General features: G+C 43.8%; 1 protein-coding gene across 2 annotated transcripts in view; it reads left to right on the top strand.

Annotated features, from left to right (window-relative positions):
• Positions 1-17,540, top strand: part of CALY (calcyon neuron specific vesicular protein) — a 124,283-nt gene that overhangs the window by 61,926 nt on the left and 44,817 nt on the right. For both annotated transcript variants that reach the window (XM_069611063.1, XM_069611064.1), the window contains exon 4: positions 4,348-4,461. In XM_069611063.1, coding sequence (XP_069467164.1) covers positions 4,348-4,461 — 114 coding nt within the window. The remainder of the gene's footprint in view (positions 1-4,347; positions 4,462-17,540) is intronic.

Genomic DNA, 17,540 nt, shown 5'->3' with positions numbered 1-17,540 from the left:
GATTTCATTCCCCTCTACTTCATTCCCCTCTACTACCATGTACTATAAGGAGGCCAGGCAGTTTCCACTTGCTTCACGACTAGTGTGCTGTATCTGCAAAGTGGCATTTTCTTCAGCCTGTCTGATACCCTACTGCCCAGGGATTTCACTGTGATGAATGCACAGAAAAGGGTGTGACACAGAATCTGTACATGAGATCATCATATGATTCCTTCATGCCCAAATACAAGATGATCTGATAAACCAGCCTTGTCCAAGGACTTAAGATGTACAGCCTATCAATGATTCAGATGCCAGCCCTACTGGTGACTAACACTGGAAGCCTTTTTTAATGAGGCACAAATATCATGCTAAGGCAAGGAGCGCAATACTGTATCTGCTTTACACCTTCAGTTTACTTGGTGCAAGATGTTTGTAGGCTCCTCAGGGCATCCTGATTGCCCCATTCTTTCTCTATTCATCTTCTTACTACTTAATAGAAGCATCCATCTTCCCTTGCAGATGCTTCTGTCAGGCTTCAGTACACAGGCCGTGGGTGAATTTGCTCGCAATTGTCAGGATGAGGCCAATTCTCCATTGCGTGCTGCAATACAGAATAGCGATGGGTGTTTTGCTGATTTAGCTGAAAAAAAATAGGTGACGTAGGAGGGCAGAGAGGGTTAGTGTCAGGAAATGGCTGAAAGTTCTCCACTTGCCAGTGATTGGCAAGAGTGGATGGCCTTGCAAATCTGTGAGGCTATCCCTATTGGTCCAGGATTTGTCTGCTGTATCTTGTCACATGTTCACCCCCCGCTAGTATGTTGTAGGAATATTTGTGTGTTTACACCAGGGTCACGTTGGTGAGACATACCAGTCTCCCATCCCTATTTATACAATCGCACAACACAATTCTGGGCAAGAAAATAGTGTGCTTTTCAGAACTAGAAATGTATTTAAAAGAATAAAGTAACCTCAAATAAGATGGCCTCCAGCTTTTCACAACTGAGGTCACTACAATGCTAGATATCACAAACCAATAATCAACAAAAACCAACTTCCCTGCCTATAGGAATCTCACTATCTGCACTGGCAATCAGGCAATCACTCCAATTCAAAATATATATCATATTCAGAATGACACTAGACATTGTACATATTCCTTTTGCATTTGCATCTATTTTACTAACAGTTCCTTCAATGATAACATTCCAACATGATGCAACTGTGTTTAAAACCTTCAATTTTTGCCAGTATCCAATGGTATGGTATCAGAGAAAGTTACTTGAACAATTACATTAGGAATACATTTACAATCAACCTAACTCCCCTGTATAAGTTTGGGACTGTGAATGTATTGGCTACATGCACATTGTTTCAATGTAGACAATTGTCAGTGTGCATTTGTCTCCTGTAGCTTTTAATTCAAAGTAATGCACTCAGGGATTCCTCTATTCTGAACTCACATGTATACTGTGTTATCAGAATACATGAGTGCAGCCTTCTCAGAATGTGTGTCTGTGACTTTCACTAAGCATAGGTTTGTTACATTCAGTCTATACCTGTGTGTGTGAGAGAGACTTTGAATACAGCTATGTTTGCAGCTTTAAAATCTCTTGTGTGTACCCTGTTTCCAATCTCTTTGCATGTGCATGCACTGCTTTTGATGTACCTCTGTTCAGCCTACATATTTTGGGATGCAGATATACTATTCCCCAGTAACATGTACAATGAAAAACTGCCATTCCACATTACACATGAGTCCGCCTGTGCATTCAAAGATAAGGGACTGCAGGGATATAGCACCACAAAATTCTTATTGAATATGATTCATGCCTTATATTCATTTTTGTTGCACAAACATCTGACTTATGACTAGGCCTCACCTGGCTAATTTAATGCTCATATCACTCAGACAATAGTGTGTTGTGACTCACACTATGATCCAAAATCACTCTACTCTGGATTAAGCCACTAATTATATTTTAAATAGTACTTTGCTTTACAAAGGCAATTCTGCATTAAAGTGGCATCTAAATGCATTCAGTGTTAAATGTTGTTTCCCAATACAAAATAAATTGGGATCTAAAGAAGTAACTTATTTTGTGTTCATTGTAACTGAGAGAACAGGTGGCATTTAAATATACAGTACCTGTGTTCCTGTTCTCAAATTGCATTCTCCTGAGTCCCCTGGCCTTTACATCCCCAGATTTACTTTGGTCATTCTTAATGGACAGTTTGATGTTATTTGGGGTTTAACTTACCATGTGAAATGCAACTTCTTGTTCTGGCGAATCAATTGGGGACTCAGTCAGCTTGGAATTATTCCTTCAGCAAACCCTCATTTATGGTGGCAGACTGGTTATCCTACTCTCAATGGACTGGTCTCCAATCTGCCTGGGGCCACTCATTCAAATAGTATCAACTCTGCTCTCCCGTCTCCAGCTCGTTCCTCAATGTTCATCTGCACATATTCCATTAACATCATAACCCTATGAGCAGGCAAATATATATTGTTTAACTCCTCCCAGATCTTGTCAGAGGTGTGGTTTCCCTTGTCCCATGATACACAGAAAGGTAGAGGTGAATTACTCCTAATTTTAAAATGGCTATTTGTGTTTTGTGGCCTCATTTTGGATCGTAACATTTCAGATTAATAAAATTAACATAATTCGATTCTAGAGACCGATGCATACTATTCTTCGCCTATTCTTAATGTGGCACAATACCTTTTTTTAACATACTGTCTAGCTACAAAATGTAAACATATCATGTTGACCCAAGATTGCATCATGACTGAACAAATATTTTAATGATTGAACATTTCATTTAAGATTTACCTCATGTTACTCTCTTTATTCATGTTGCTAGTGGATAGTTTCTGAGATTTTGTTACAGATGCCATTGGCGGTGTATTCCCTGCATACTCCTTTTGTATGCTATAAATGTGTGTAAAAGGCAGAATTTCTTCTTGCTGTGTGCTGAATTGAATAACTGTTTCCTTGACCTTTACTAATGGAGTTTTAATGGGATGTCTGGAATTTGATAAATCATGACAATCCATTTGAAGTCGAGAGCCCAAGAAACATCTGGCAGTGGGTTTATTTGTATAATCTTCAGAACCGGTTCTTAAACAGACCACCATGGCCTTTGTGTGTGCTTGTCATGTTTTGCTATTGTGCATTCCTGAGCTTGGTTAGGCCTGGGAAGATGAATCTGTGAAGGGTTTCAAGTTCCACATTTGGGATGTTTCGAACTCCCCCTTCAATCACAAGACTGATCCAAGTCACTTCAAATCTCAAATACATGGATTACAAGTGAAATAAATGTATGGTAGAATAAAACTGAATTTATCTGTTAGTTCCTGTATGACTCTACATCACACTATTGTGGCTACAATGAAACATAGGAAAATCTATTCATTGAAATTATATACAGTGATGTTTCCATTTGGCTGCAATAGGCCTTATATTTGACATAATGTTGTACTTTAGAATACACCTTAAAGATTGTTATTTAATACAAGTCCCATTTAAACTGCAAATACGTCTTCTCTATATATGGTATTCAAATTATAAGGAAGTGTTGAGAAAAATTTCTTTTTAAACTTCAGTGTTGCCAGAATGAATGTTTTGGGACCCAGAGGGGTTCTTATGTAGAGAACATATCCCTTTATATTTTACATGGCATTCTGTTTAAGCATGGTAGCGATCAATATGCACAATTCAACACAAAGTAAATTCCTTAAGTCAATTCCTCTTCCACTCGGTATGGATGTTTTCTGCCATTAGTTTATGTTAGGCCATTTTCCTTTGCTGCACGGTTCTTTACAGTGTCACTCACACGGTTCATAGCTATCCTCCCTCCATCACTTCCTCCTCCACCCACACATAGATGCATATATGCTGCTTATTTTCATTTAGTGATTCTGAAACTATACTCTGTTCATCCCACTTCACTCCTTCACCTAGAACTAGTAAAAGTAGAAGTAGGTTTATGGTGCAGTCTAACAGTAGGTTAACAGTTTGTAAACAGATTTACTGAAATGGAGGCCTGACTTCTATAGAGGGAAAGCTGACCTGAAATGTGCAGTCAGTTTATTGCATGCAAACAGTTCATAGAGGATTGATACATACAGCCGTTATTATATCCAGACATGTTTTAAGCTCTATGAGATGTCTTCTGGAATAGGCATCAGGGAGAATGCTCTTCATATTTCACTCCTTGTCTCTGCATTGCATCTTTGCTAAAAGACATTGTGAATGGCACCTTTGCTTGAAGGCATTGGGAATGGTATTTGATGCTGTTTGTTTTGACCTCTTGCCCAGATTGTATGCACATTTTAATCTGTTCTTCTATTCTTTCCTCCAGCTGACGGGCTTGATACTAATCACGGTTGCCTTCCTGGCCTGTCTGCTGATGCTTGTCATGTACAAAGCCCTGTGGTACGATCAGTCAAACTGCCCCGACGGTTTTGTCTTCAAGGTAAGACCCACGTCCCTGTGCCAATTATTTATTCACAAGTCGTGGACATGAGAGAGATGAAAGGATTTATAGAACAGGTTTCTATCAGCAGTGATGACCCCACACTCTTCACTTGCTGTTAATCGTTAATAGTATTATTATTATGTTTATTTGTAATCAGTTATAAAACCTTTACAAAATTCAAACACCTTATAACAGACAAATAGGCAGCCTAGAATAATTTCAACTCCCATCTTATAAAACATTCTTGTTATACATACATAAGTAGAAATGCAGCATACAGCATACCCACAGTAAATGATCATGAGGAATTTTAAATTTGTCAATTCGTGGTACTATTATATCTAAAATCATAAATATTAAAACTGCTGATATCCAGTCCAGCATATTAAAACACATTTTATACACCATATCATAGGAACATAGACAGAGTAAAAGGACTGCCTACCCATCTTCATGAAATACAATTAATTATTCACCCCTAGTGCATATCGCTTTCGGGAGCAGTTTACTTGCTGTTTATGGCTACCTAGAGAAGCCATAAGTGCACAAAGATGTGTCTAAATGCTGTATCCTGCAGCTATACCATTGCACCAGTGGAGTATGGTATTCAAATTACACTGGTATGGTCTCAAAGCAGTAAAATGCAGCATCTTCTCCATGGTCCTTTGGTGGTGCGTAGAGGGAAAGCAGGTGAAAATAGAAGGCAGTGGATGCAGGTTGGCAGGATCCCAGTTTTAGCCCCCCCCCCCACATGGTGTCTATGTCTGCTTTCTCCCCCCGTACTTCTGGTTCAAAGGAACATGGCAGGCAGTGGAAAATGGATGCTGATGGGTCCATTCCCCACATACAATTGTAGATGGGCAACTATCAACAACTTGAGCGGCACACTCTCCTTGTCTGTAAGCAGGCAGCCCCTCAGTGGGAATGTTCACATTGTTCATGATTACCCTTCTACAATTCTAGAGGGCATCATAATACAATTTAAAAAACAGATTGTAAACTCAGATGAGGACTAGCCAACCAACTCAATCTGCCTATTTCCTACCTGCGCCTTACTCCGAGACCCTAAAAGGCTTCCATATACCTTTGGCTTCATACATGCATGTATGTGATACATTTTGTTTATGTTCTTGCCCCAATGGACATCAAGGAGCTCCGTTACATTACTAAAAATACAGTTTGGAAACAATAAAAATAAATCGGAGTACACTTTAATGCTGGTCAAATGGTCAATAATAAAGCATAACAGATCAGAAAGGTGCAAGCAACAAGATACATCTTCAATGTCTTTCCAAAGGCTAAAATAAAAAGTTAGGTTGGGGGCAGAACAGTGCTGGCACAAGGTTGTTCTGCCTGGGCTCATCATCAGAAAAGTCTCACAGTGAAATGGGAGGATTTCCTGTATAATCTAAAAAGCTCCCGGCTAAGTGTTGCATGATTGCCACCAGCAGTCTTTTGTTTTGCTGCTCACCCATCCCTGACCCAGGCCCTGAAGATGCGCACCTTATACTGAACCCCATTAAAAACTCATGCTAGTGAAGAGACATGTGGATATGGTTGGTGTAGTCACATTTTCAGAAACCCAGTATTAAGTATGCAGCCACAAGTGGATCACACTTCCAATGAGCCAGAGCAGAAGCAAGGAGACCATGGAGAACTGCGTTTCTGCTCTCAAGTCTTGGAAAATGCAGTCCAATGGTTGATGTGGTGTTCTCTCCTCCTGTCCCAGCGAGGGTGTCTGCTCCAGGCTGCGAACAAATGGTTCCTGCTGGCGTTTTCCACACCTGCCACCAGGGTGTTGGGTCGCTTCTGTGGCCTCCTGAGCTATTGATTTGGGACAATATGATGGATGCCACTGTTGTGAGAGGTGTGGTCAGAAAGCAGAGGCAGCATGTTAATGTTGGTGTTTTGCCTGTGGTGAGGGATGTTTCTTGAGTGTTCTTGACACTGGTTTTACCCGACAACATCCCAGGCTGGTGAGTTCAGACTTTGGAATCTAAGTTTGAACTTTTTCCTGACTCTTGGCATTTTACTCCAACCCTTTTTAAGACTGCCCCCTATCCATGCTTAATCATCTGTGTGTGTGTGTTGGGGAGCTCTGATTTTGTCTTGCAATCTTCACACTGTTGCTTGGCATTCATTATGAACTGTTTCTATGGACCATCAAGTTATTTAATTTATAGTTTGATATTCAATTTGCTCAGTTTCATCTGCGTTGTTTCTGTGTTTTTTGTCATCATATCATGATTATTTACTTATTCATTATGTTTGTAAAGTGTTTTGGCATAAATGTCCATAGAAGCACAATAAATCAAATCAAACCAAATATCCAGGACCTGGAGAGCTGCCCCTAATTATGGCACAGAGATAAAATAAATAATTCACTTGTTTTCAGAGATAAATGATAGGCCACAAGTGAAAAATGTTTACAATGTGATTTAAGAATAATGAAAGAGTCGAGATTGACCATTAGAGAACAACCAGAAACTGGAGTAAGAGAGACACAGAGAAAAAGAGAACAGACAGTTGTGAAAACCCACGAGAGCAGGACCACCTTGGCCCGACACTTGTACCAGTACAAGGCCGAAATCCGGAAAGCTAAAAAAGCCCACTACAACACCCGAATCCTAAACTGCAAAAACCCGAGCAAAGAACTCCACAAAATCATCTCCGAATTCACCAATCCAATTTGTAATACAACCGTCCCAACCCCGTCACAATCACTGTGTGACTCACTCTCCCTCCACTTTTACACCACAGCTATTGAAAGGACAAAAACTCTAAACACCAAACTGGCTCTCTTACAGCCAATTGACAATCCTCCACCCGTACCATCCAGCCCGTCAACTGCAACCTCTACTCAACCAACGTTCGAATCCTTTAGTCCAATATCACCAGAACAATTTCTCAAACTCCTATCCACCCGCAAACCATCTGGATCCCCTCTAGACCCCTGCCCAGCCACAACCCTTAAAGACATTTTTGCTTCCACCTGCGCAGGAGAACACGCAAGGTCTATCATAAATGCCTCCCTTTCCTCCGGTATTTTTCCCGAAGCATTCAAAATGGTACACATCAAACCTCTAATTAAAAAACCTTCGCTCGACCCTCTCGAGCCCAAAAACTACCGCCCAATCTCAAACACCAGATTTCTTGCCAAACTCATTGACCGAACCGCCTACTCCCAACTAAACGCCTTTGTCGAAGCCAACAATCTCCTTGACCCCGCCCAATCAGGTTTCAGAACACGTCACGGAACTGAAACCACCATAACCTCGATCTGGGACGACCTTAAAATGACAGCAGACTCCGCGGGATGTGCCGCTCTAATCCTTCTCGACCTATCCGCTGCCTTTGACATGATCAATCACTCAATCCTCCTAGAACGCCTCCACTCCCTAGGAATTCGTGGAACCGCTCTTAAATGGATAGCCTCATTCCTCAAAGACAGGCACCAAATAACGACACTCTCCAGCTTTACCTCCCAAGCTCAACCAGTCGACACGGGAGTCCCTCAAGGAGCATGTCTATCCGCCCTCCTGTTCAATTTCTACCTGATCACCCTCCCACCAATAATTCGTTCACACAACATCCTATGTTACAACTACGCCGACGACACTCAACTAATTCTAAAATTCCTGATCTCGAAACCCGACTCCCAACCCGACCTGGCATCCTGCCTCCTTAACATAGAGCGCTGGATGACCCAAAGCCACCTCTTGTTAAACCCCTCCAAAACAGAAATCATGGTCTGCGGCAACTCCGACCTTCTTCCGCACCCACTACCCTGGCCACCCGCCATGGGCAACTCACCGACACCCTCCAAAACAGTGAAAAATCTTGGATGCACCCTCGACTCTGACCTAACACTCTCGCGCCAAGTCAACAATGTCTCAAAGTCCTGCCACTACCACCTTAAAACCCTTAGGCGTGTCTTTCCATTCCTCTCATTTCCCAACAGAGTCTCCGCTGTCCAATCAATCATTATATCCAGACTGGACTACGGAAACCCCCTATACCTCGGAATCCATGCCTACCAATTGAATGAACTCCAAAGAGCACAAAATGCGGCAGCCAAAATGCTACTTGCGCTCAGTCCAAGAGACCACATATCCCCAGCGCTTAAAACACTGCACTGGCTTCCAGTAGCCCGTAGGGTGGCTTTCAAAACCTTATGCCTCTCCCATCGAGCACTACATAAAACTGACCGCAATATCTGCAAGACAAACTAATACCTTATCATCCCACTCGCACCCTAAGATCAAGCTCAGCCGGCCTCCTAGTAATTCCCAAACAAACTCAGTCAGGCTAGGCAGATCATCATTCTCTGCCCTGGCTCCAACCCTGTGGAACTCACTCCCACCCCACATCCGCCTAACTGAGGACCTAACGTCCTTCCGCGAACTACTGAAAACCTGGCTCTTCCCATAAAACCAATCTAGCATCATCACAATAATACCGACCCATCAAACTACCTGAAGCGACAAATGACAGCTAAATAAACTCGAATGTAAACTAGAAAGACAAATAGGCCTAAACGAGTAAAGTAGATCTAAACAGTGAAACAGAAAATAGGAATAAGTCATTGAGAAACTTAGGAGATCTGAACCGATGAAAGGGACATAATGAATGAGAAGGGAATACAGTGAATGCCATAAATGAAATAGTTAGAATGGATGAAGCGTACAGAACAGACGAATACACTAAGTGGAAGCGTGCATGAGTGGAAGAACAGACGACTAGAAAGATCAAATAAGTATGATGACCGGATGAATCAGTTGAGCATAATAATGCCAATCAGTATGAAGAATGGTTGGGTGTATATAGCGGCCGAGCGTATTGAGTTGATGAGTACGTGTAGAATTAACGACCACGCAAATAAAGAGAAGCAAACAAAACGCAAAAGCGCATAGAACTCAACCGGAAAGAGCAAGAGGGCGAGGGCGTAGAACTATATTGAACGGACAAACGTATAGACTTGATGAACATTCGGCCAGTAGAACATGTGAGAGCGAACGAACAAGTAGAGAGGACGAGCATGGGGACCGGATGAGCATGAAGAGCGGATGAGCGTGGAGAACGGGTGAGCGTAAAGAACAGACGAACATTGAGAGTGGATGATCGTAGAGTGCGGATGAGCACAAAGATGGAATGTGCGCTGAGATCGGATGAGCATGGAGAGCGGATGGGCATGGAGAGCGGGTGAGCGGATGAGACTGGAGAGCGGATAAGACTGGAGAGCGGATGAGTGTGGAGAGCGGATGAGTGTGCAGAGCGGATGAATGTGGAGAGTGGATGAGTGTGGAGAGCGGATGAGTGTGGAGAGCGGATGAGTGTGGAGAGCGAATGAGTCTGGACAGCGGATGAGTGTGGAGAGCGGATGAGTGTGGAGAGCGGATGAGTGGGGAGAGCGGATGAGTGTGGAGAGCGGATGAGTGTGGAGAGCGGATGAGTGTAGAGAGCGGTGGAGCGTGGAGAGCAGTTGATAGTCAACAACGTCTGAATGTGGAAAACGCAGAAGCGAGTGTGGAGAGCGACTGAATGCGAAGTACGCAGAGACTTATGATGCAGTTGAGTATGAAGAGCGACCGGATGAGTGTGGAGAGCGGATGAGTGTGGAGAGCGGATGAGTGTGGAGAGCGGATGAGCGTGGAGAGCGGATGAGCGTGGAGAGCGGATGAGCGTGGAGAGCGGATGAGCGCTGATGAGCGTGGAGAGCGGATGAGCGTGGAGAGCGGAGGAGCATGGAGAGCGGAGGAGCGTGGAGAGCAGTTGATAGTGAACAACATCTGAATGTGGAAAGCGCAGAAGCGAGTGTGGAGAGCGACCGAATGCGAAGAACGCAGAGATGTATGATGCAGTTGAGTGTGAAGAGCGACCGAGTGTGGAGAGCGACTGAGTGTGGAGAGCGACTGAGTGTGGAGAGCGGATGAGTGTGGGGAGCCGATAAGAGCGGAGGACTGTGGAGAGCGGAGGAGGGTGGAGAGCAGAGGAGTGTAGAGAGCGGAGGAGTGTGGGGAGCGGATGAGTATGGGGAGCGGATGAGTGTGGAGAGCGGATGAGTGTGGAGAGCGGATGAGTGTGGGGAGCGGATGAGCGTGGGGAGCTGATGAGCGTGGAGAGCAGATGAATGTGGAGAGCAGATGAGTGTGGGGAGCGGATGAGCATGGGGAGCTGATGAGCGTGGAGAGCAGATGAATGTGGAGAGCGGTTGAGTGCGGAGAGCGGTCGAGTGCGGAGAGCAGTTGAATGTGGGGAGCGGAAGAGAGCGGAGGAGTGTGGAGAGCGGAGGAAGGTGCAGAATGGATGAGTGTCGAGAGCGGATGAGTGTGGAGAGCAGATGAGCGAGGAGCGGATGAGTGGGGAGCGGATGAGTGTGGAGAGCAGATGAGTGTGGAGAGCGGATGAGTGTCGAGAGCGGATAAGTGTCGAGAGCGGATGAATGAGGAGAGCGAAAAAGTGAATGTGTAGTGTGGATGAGCGTATGGAGCGGATGTGTATATGGAGCGAATGAGTGTTTGAGCAGATGAGCGCGTAAGCAGACAAAAGTACAAGCGCGGGGTAGACTGGTGTGCATGCGCAAGAAGGACAGGATTGCATTCGGATGGAACACATGAGAGCATGTGTGAAGCACACTGAAGAATGAAGGTCAGACTTGAGCTCGCAACGTGAACCAGAGCACATGAATAAGACGTGAATGTGTAGGACAATCGAACACCTGAAATGAACAAAAATGCATAGACGGACCTGCCCACACGTAACAACGTGACATACTTAATATGCTTTGGAATGAAGGAAACACTTGAAAACATACATCATACCACACCCCACGCTTACTCTCTCCCTTACACCACCACTCATCTAGAACACAGAGATACTACGACACCATTCGGTATAACTGTTCTCATATCTACATCTCCCGCTTACTCCACATCACTCTAAGTAAACATTGCTGGTTTCACACCCCCAGCCAGGCGTTCTCCTCAGGCCTAACGCAGCCACATTCGTTCTGGATAAAGCCGACCAGAGCGAACACATACTCCTGATCTCTCAACCACCACACCTACAGCTAAGAAGCAGCTACCACTTGAATTCCGCACCAGCTGCACACATACCTGGTGCGCACACGCACTTTTGGACTCTCTCTACTCTCTCTACTGACCTGAACTTCGGTTCCCAAGGGCGTTCAACCTACCAGCGCCTTCAGACCATACCAATGGTATATAAGGCGCTATATAAATGCAAAATAACATAACAATAGATAGGAAGTGACGACAGGGAAGAGAAAAGGAGTCAAACGTGAGTTGGTGCAGGACTCAGCTTGAGGGAATACATAGACATCCAATTTTCGATTACCCCAAAGAATGTCATCAGTTTCTGTATGAGCACCAGATCTGGCAAATGCTTGAAGGAGATGTTGAATAGCATGTGTGCCAAGACTGACCCTGATGCACTTAAAGCTCTTTGGGAAGTGATCAGACATGGAGACCCTTATATTTACAGGATAGGTATGCCCAGCAAGGATAATAGAAACCCCTCAGGAACCTGGCCTTCCACCCCTATACTACATACAAAAATAAATAGTAACTAGCCGTTTTCCCTGTGTAACATACGCCACTCTAACATATCTTAAAGGTCACTATCGGTCAGTAATTCGGAGGGTCACTTCTGTCCCCCTTCTTAAATATCAGATCGCTTCCAGGAAGGGGGCATAGGTCCCTGTGACTAATTAATGGTCATTTAAAAGGCTAAACGTGCAGGTAAATGTTTTCCCTTTAAATTTGAAAGGCATATTTGTATCAGATGAATGAGTGATATACGCAGTATAAGAACAGTATCTAAGTTCCATCGATTAAATGGGCCTCTATGATGTGTCTTTATAGACGTGCAATTGTCAACCTTGTTCTATTGCAGGGTCCCCGTGGTGGCATAAAATTGTGTAGTAGCATAATTACAGCACCTACTTTCAGTTTTAGCTTTTGAGGAGGCATTCATCCTACAGTGTTTCTCTCTTTAGAGACTGAAATGTTGAGCTGGTAATTAACTGTTCTTGGCACTGGAACTGCCGTGCTCTGTGTGAAGAGAAGTGGGAGTGGAAAGAAGTAACTGGAAATTATTCTGAATGTTTGCGATAGTGGAAGGTGAAGGTTACAGCGTAGAACCAGGCTGATTCTGTTTGTTAAAATGATAGCTGTGTTTGATGTGGAAGGGCACACAGAGGTGCACCTTGCCGATTGGACAGCAGAGGGCAACCTAACACTGATAAAGTGCATCACCTGAGTACGGAAACATACCTAAGCGTTATATATTTTTATAAATACCTTGGGGTCTATCAAGTCAAATGCTGCTGAGAGATCAAGAGAATAAGGCACCTTCCTGATCCAGCAGGCACGTGGCATCCTTTAAGGCACAGACAGTAGCTGACTTAGTATGATGACATAGATGAGCACTGTAGTCATAATAAGGTAGCAATTGACAACATTTGAGATGAGACGTCTTAAACTTTGCACCTCCAGCCTCATGGTCTTAAGTTGAAAATGGAGTCTCTTTGTTTACTGCAGTGTACACATGTTCACATTCTTACTTCGCCTCTAAGGACATTAGTGTACAAAAGGAGTGGCCGATCATTCTTTCAGAAATTGTGCAGAGATCAAACCCTTAACCCACTATTAAGTTATCCCATCTGCAGCTCCTTCATACCCCAGGACACCCCTCTCTCTTACCCCCTCACCCCCATAGGCCCACCAACACTCCAACCTCCCATGCTCCCAGATGGACCCGCAAGCCAATGACCCATACAGGCCCTTACTTACCCAAGCATGCCACCATGTGTTCTCACCAACAGGGGGATGTCGCTTCCCTGAACTCCTATTCATCAGTTACATCCTGGTACCCATTTGGGACCCCAATCCCCACTTATCACATCATGCTAGAATGTCATCAATGGCACATAGACAGCAGCAGGTGAAGAAAGGAAACCACCTCCCACCTGTCTATCTCACTGCTGCTGCACTGACAACCACTTCTTCATCCTGACTGTGACAAGAGTCCATTCTGGGCCAACTGCCAATTTTTCACTCTGTAGGGATTTCATTGACCATGCAGCCCCTCTCTCAAGGTATTGGCTGCTGTTTTACTACTCATTTTCTGATAGAGTATATTGTTTCTTAATAACTTCAAGGGAAAATACTACCATAACAGTTAAAAGTCTGGAGGGCCCTGTGTAAATGTGTGGATCTACGTTACAGAAATTAATTAAGGGCCACAAATATTATCTTTTTTGAAATAAGTATAATCAAAGCCAAAAAGGCATTTTTTAGACACGAGCGTGAAACAACAAGAATGAAAAAACAAATAAAATTAATAAAACAGTTATGTCAAGCATCAATCAGATTATGAGGATAGGAGTGCAAGTACAGTCTTAATTGACATTCAGTACTTAACCAAGTGATAAATCAAGCCAAAGTCATTACCATTGAAAAAGGCCTCTCATATGTTTGCCCCATTCATAATACATAATTCAAGTTTGCCATATGCCAGGGTTGTTTGCCAACAAATAATCTCTAGACTTCCGCATTCGTAGACAAGATGTTTTAGAGTTTCCAACTCTAATGCACCACATATAGGACAAGTCCAGTTGAGTCTATGTGCATTTCGCTATGACCAATTACTTCAAAAGCATCAACAATATTACATTTCATTCTAAAATATTCTCGTAATACCCAGTTATCTGGGAATGCATTCAGATATAGCGATCTAGAATTACGAATTGACAGATTAATGAGATGTTCATGACTTAATGCCTTGCAACCTCAATCGGCCGCAGTTTGTTCATGTTCAATGTTGGTAAACTCATTTTTAACACAAGTTTTGAACATAGTGCTATTCATAACTAAAGAGTCAATGTTAAAGCGTTCGCACCATACTTGGGGCTCAATTTATTGTTGTGTAAGGTGCAAATGTTGCGCCCCAATAAATCCCTAACTGGATTTTGTTTATCACAGAGAGCAGAGTATTTGGTGTAGATGTAGAGTATTTGGTGTACAATTGAGCAAGCCCCAATATAGATTATGGCAGTGTTTGTTTAAGCTGGGATGACCCCTCTGATACCAAATTCCAATAGCAGATGTTCCCCAGGTGTACGAGAGGGAGGGCTGAACAGTGAATAGAGGCAGAATCTTTCCATTTGCTTAAGCTTTCCGATGTAACGCTAGACCCAGATTTCTGTGCCATAGATTATTGGGAGTATTTTCATGGTGTATATCAGAATTATAGACCTTAAGGTTAAGCTATTGTGTTTTGTAGCAAATCATTTTGCGCCACCCATAAGGTGGGCTGTCCATTTTAGCCTGTGATCGACGGTCACACCCAGCTATTCATAGTGGGAAACAACCTCCAGAGTGTGATCCTCTATCTTCCACACACAACTCCTCCTTTTGGAACAGGAGAAAGGATCAAAAATCATAATTTAATTTTTTTGTATACTTCCCTTCATTTAATTTTTTACTAATGTATGTTGCCAGAGAATTTATAGTAGTTTTCAAGCCCTTGGGCCTTCTGTCTAAGAAGACAAGATCGTCTGCATAGCCTGGCGATTATCTCTTCTGGCCCAATTTAGAGGGAAAGGATTTGTCCTTGATAAAAGCCTCGCCAGGTCAGCTAAGTACAGGTTGAACAAGAGAGGAGCCAGGATGCATTCCTGCTTGAGACCAAGCTATATTTTAATGGGATCAGTGTGATGACCCCATTGGTAATCCTAACTCCAACAGCGGCGCCAGAGTGCAAGAAAATGACAAGAGCATTATAATGAAAATTAAGATTTGTGACAAATGAATCCAGTAAAAAATGGCTTCCTGGAAAAACAAAAGTATTGAAGATTTGTTTATACGAAAGGATAACTGCAAAGTGGACTACCGTGCTTTGTCCTTCTTGCACCCCTAAATGTTTATCTCCCACACACGCCTAACCTTTACCTGCCTGTAATTTACGACTCTACCTTTCCCTCTAGAATCACTAATCCCTCCATTCTCTTACTCCACCTACACCCTTCTCCTGAATTTGCTCAACATTCTTTCTGTGTGCCTCTCTCACTCCATGACTTCCCCTCTTATGTGCCGTGAGTAATTAAGTGCAGAATAGTCTGCAGGGCCTTTTCTTTTTTTAACTAATCACTCATTGAAAATTGAATTAACTAGCTATTTTGTGAAAAATCACAAGCTTTTAGATTTGTTTGTATTCCTTTCCAGTGGTTTAAACTGGGGAGTGTGATGAAGTTGCATGCCTCACTTGGATGGTGAGGAGGAGTGTATCATGGGGACTGGGTGCTACCACCTGTTAAGCCATGTCGGTTCCAGGGCTGGTGCAGATAGGATCTTCTGGCTTACCCTACCTCACGCCAGTCATATAGCAGGGGCTTGTCACAAGGTGCCAACTGTGGTCTGGTCCTTTCAAAGGTCACACGTGCTATAAAGGTGCCATATGACGCAACCCCCTCTTGGTATAGTGAACAGCAAGTCATGCCATGTCCTGAAGTTATGAAATCTCGAATCACTCAACAAGGGCTTGGTAGAATATTTACAAATACTTGTATAAGATTGCTGGGAGTGTTGCGAAGAAGATAGGTACTCAGTCCTGCAAAAGTCGGGGCATTAGTTCGGGAGGCACATTAATTAGACAAACCGAAATAGCAGTGAGAAGGTTAAAACTGTGTGTCTGCAAGTCACAACGCTGAAGAATCTTTCATTTTACTGACCCCAGTTCACAAGCAGTTAACATGGTGTAAAACATTGGACCGTGATGCCCCACTGCGATGGCTGTTTCCCCGCACATGCACAGGGTAGGATTCCGAGGTGGTGGACAGGAGCTAAAAAGGCTATTTCCATGGCTTTGCTAACAGGGGTGGAACCAACATAACAGTAGAAAAGCCACAGCCTAATAGATTTCAACCAATCCCATTGCAGAACACAAACCCCATGCATCAGAGGCCAGTTAAGCAAGGACATTCCTCAGTGGTGGAGTCAAGACCCTGCAGAAGGTGTGGGTGGTTTCAGAGGAGTGTGGATATTTAGAGACAGTTTAGGGGTGCTGGATGAGGGGGTTGGAGGCAGAAGCTGAAGGAGGAGGGGGAGCTGTAGGATGGAAAAGGAGATTGGAGAGAAGGAGGTTGGGGAGATAAGGCCAAGGAGGAGCAGTGGAGGAGCATAGATCAGGCGATAATTAAGGTGCATGTGGTGAGTAAGAAAGTAAGGAACATCAAGGCGAAGTGGGAGAGTAACAAGTCGGAAGGCAAGAGTAAAGAGCAGGTGGCAAGCAAGAATGAGGAAGAGTGTAAGAAGGAGGAAAAAAGACCAGGACATGGAGGAGACTCAAAAGGTCAAAGAGAGACAATGAGGAGTGCAGGGCCTTAGGAGAGACCTCAGAGCTGGAGAGATAGCACCAAGGAGGGACTGAAACAGGCAGGAAGAAGGAGCGGGAATGCCACAATCCTGAGAGATGGGAATTGAGGCGGGGTTTTGGAATGAGCATGTGAAATGTTGAGGAGGTGATAGAGAAGCAGAGGGTGGCGAATAGTGGAGAGGAGGGAAGAAGGACGAGTAGGGAACGTCCACTTAGGCATGGAATTATGCCAGCTTGTCGAGGAGGTAGGGGAGGACAGAATATTGTGAAACAGAGCTCCAGGAGAAGGGGTACTACACCTCATCCAACGTGCAGACCAGCCTCAAAAGCATATACCCTGATGGAAACGTCTGGGGTCTGGTTTGGGGGAAAAGAGCCTTCCCTTCTACAGCCCCTTAGACCAAATATATAAATGCATTCAGGCATGAGACACCAGTGGAGGGGTCTTCCAAGAAACCAAGACCAGGATGAGAAGCAGAGGATGTGGTCTGACAAAAGCCAGAACCAAGAAAGAAGTATGGGGATACTTAACCCCTTCCGCCAGATTGTCAGTGAATGAGAACTGACACTTAAATCTAAGAAGGGACACAAGACAGAGAGACATTTTGTTGAACATTTTAGGTTAAGACTAGAGATGCAAATTCTATAGGTTTTTGTCATGTGTGGTGGAGACCGGTGTA

The sequence above is a fragment of the Ambystoma mexicanum genome, chromosome 8 (assembly GCF_040938575.1).
Source record: "Ambystoma mexicanum isolate Mex_15411 chromosome 8, UKY_AmexF1_1, whole genome shotgun sequence".
Taxonomy (NCBI): Eukaryota; Metazoa; Chordata; class Amphibia; order Caudata; family Ambystomatidae; genus Ambystoma; species Ambystoma mexicanum.
Note: the sequence above shows the minus strand (reverse complement) of the source record. Positions and strands in the feature narration are given on the sequence as shown.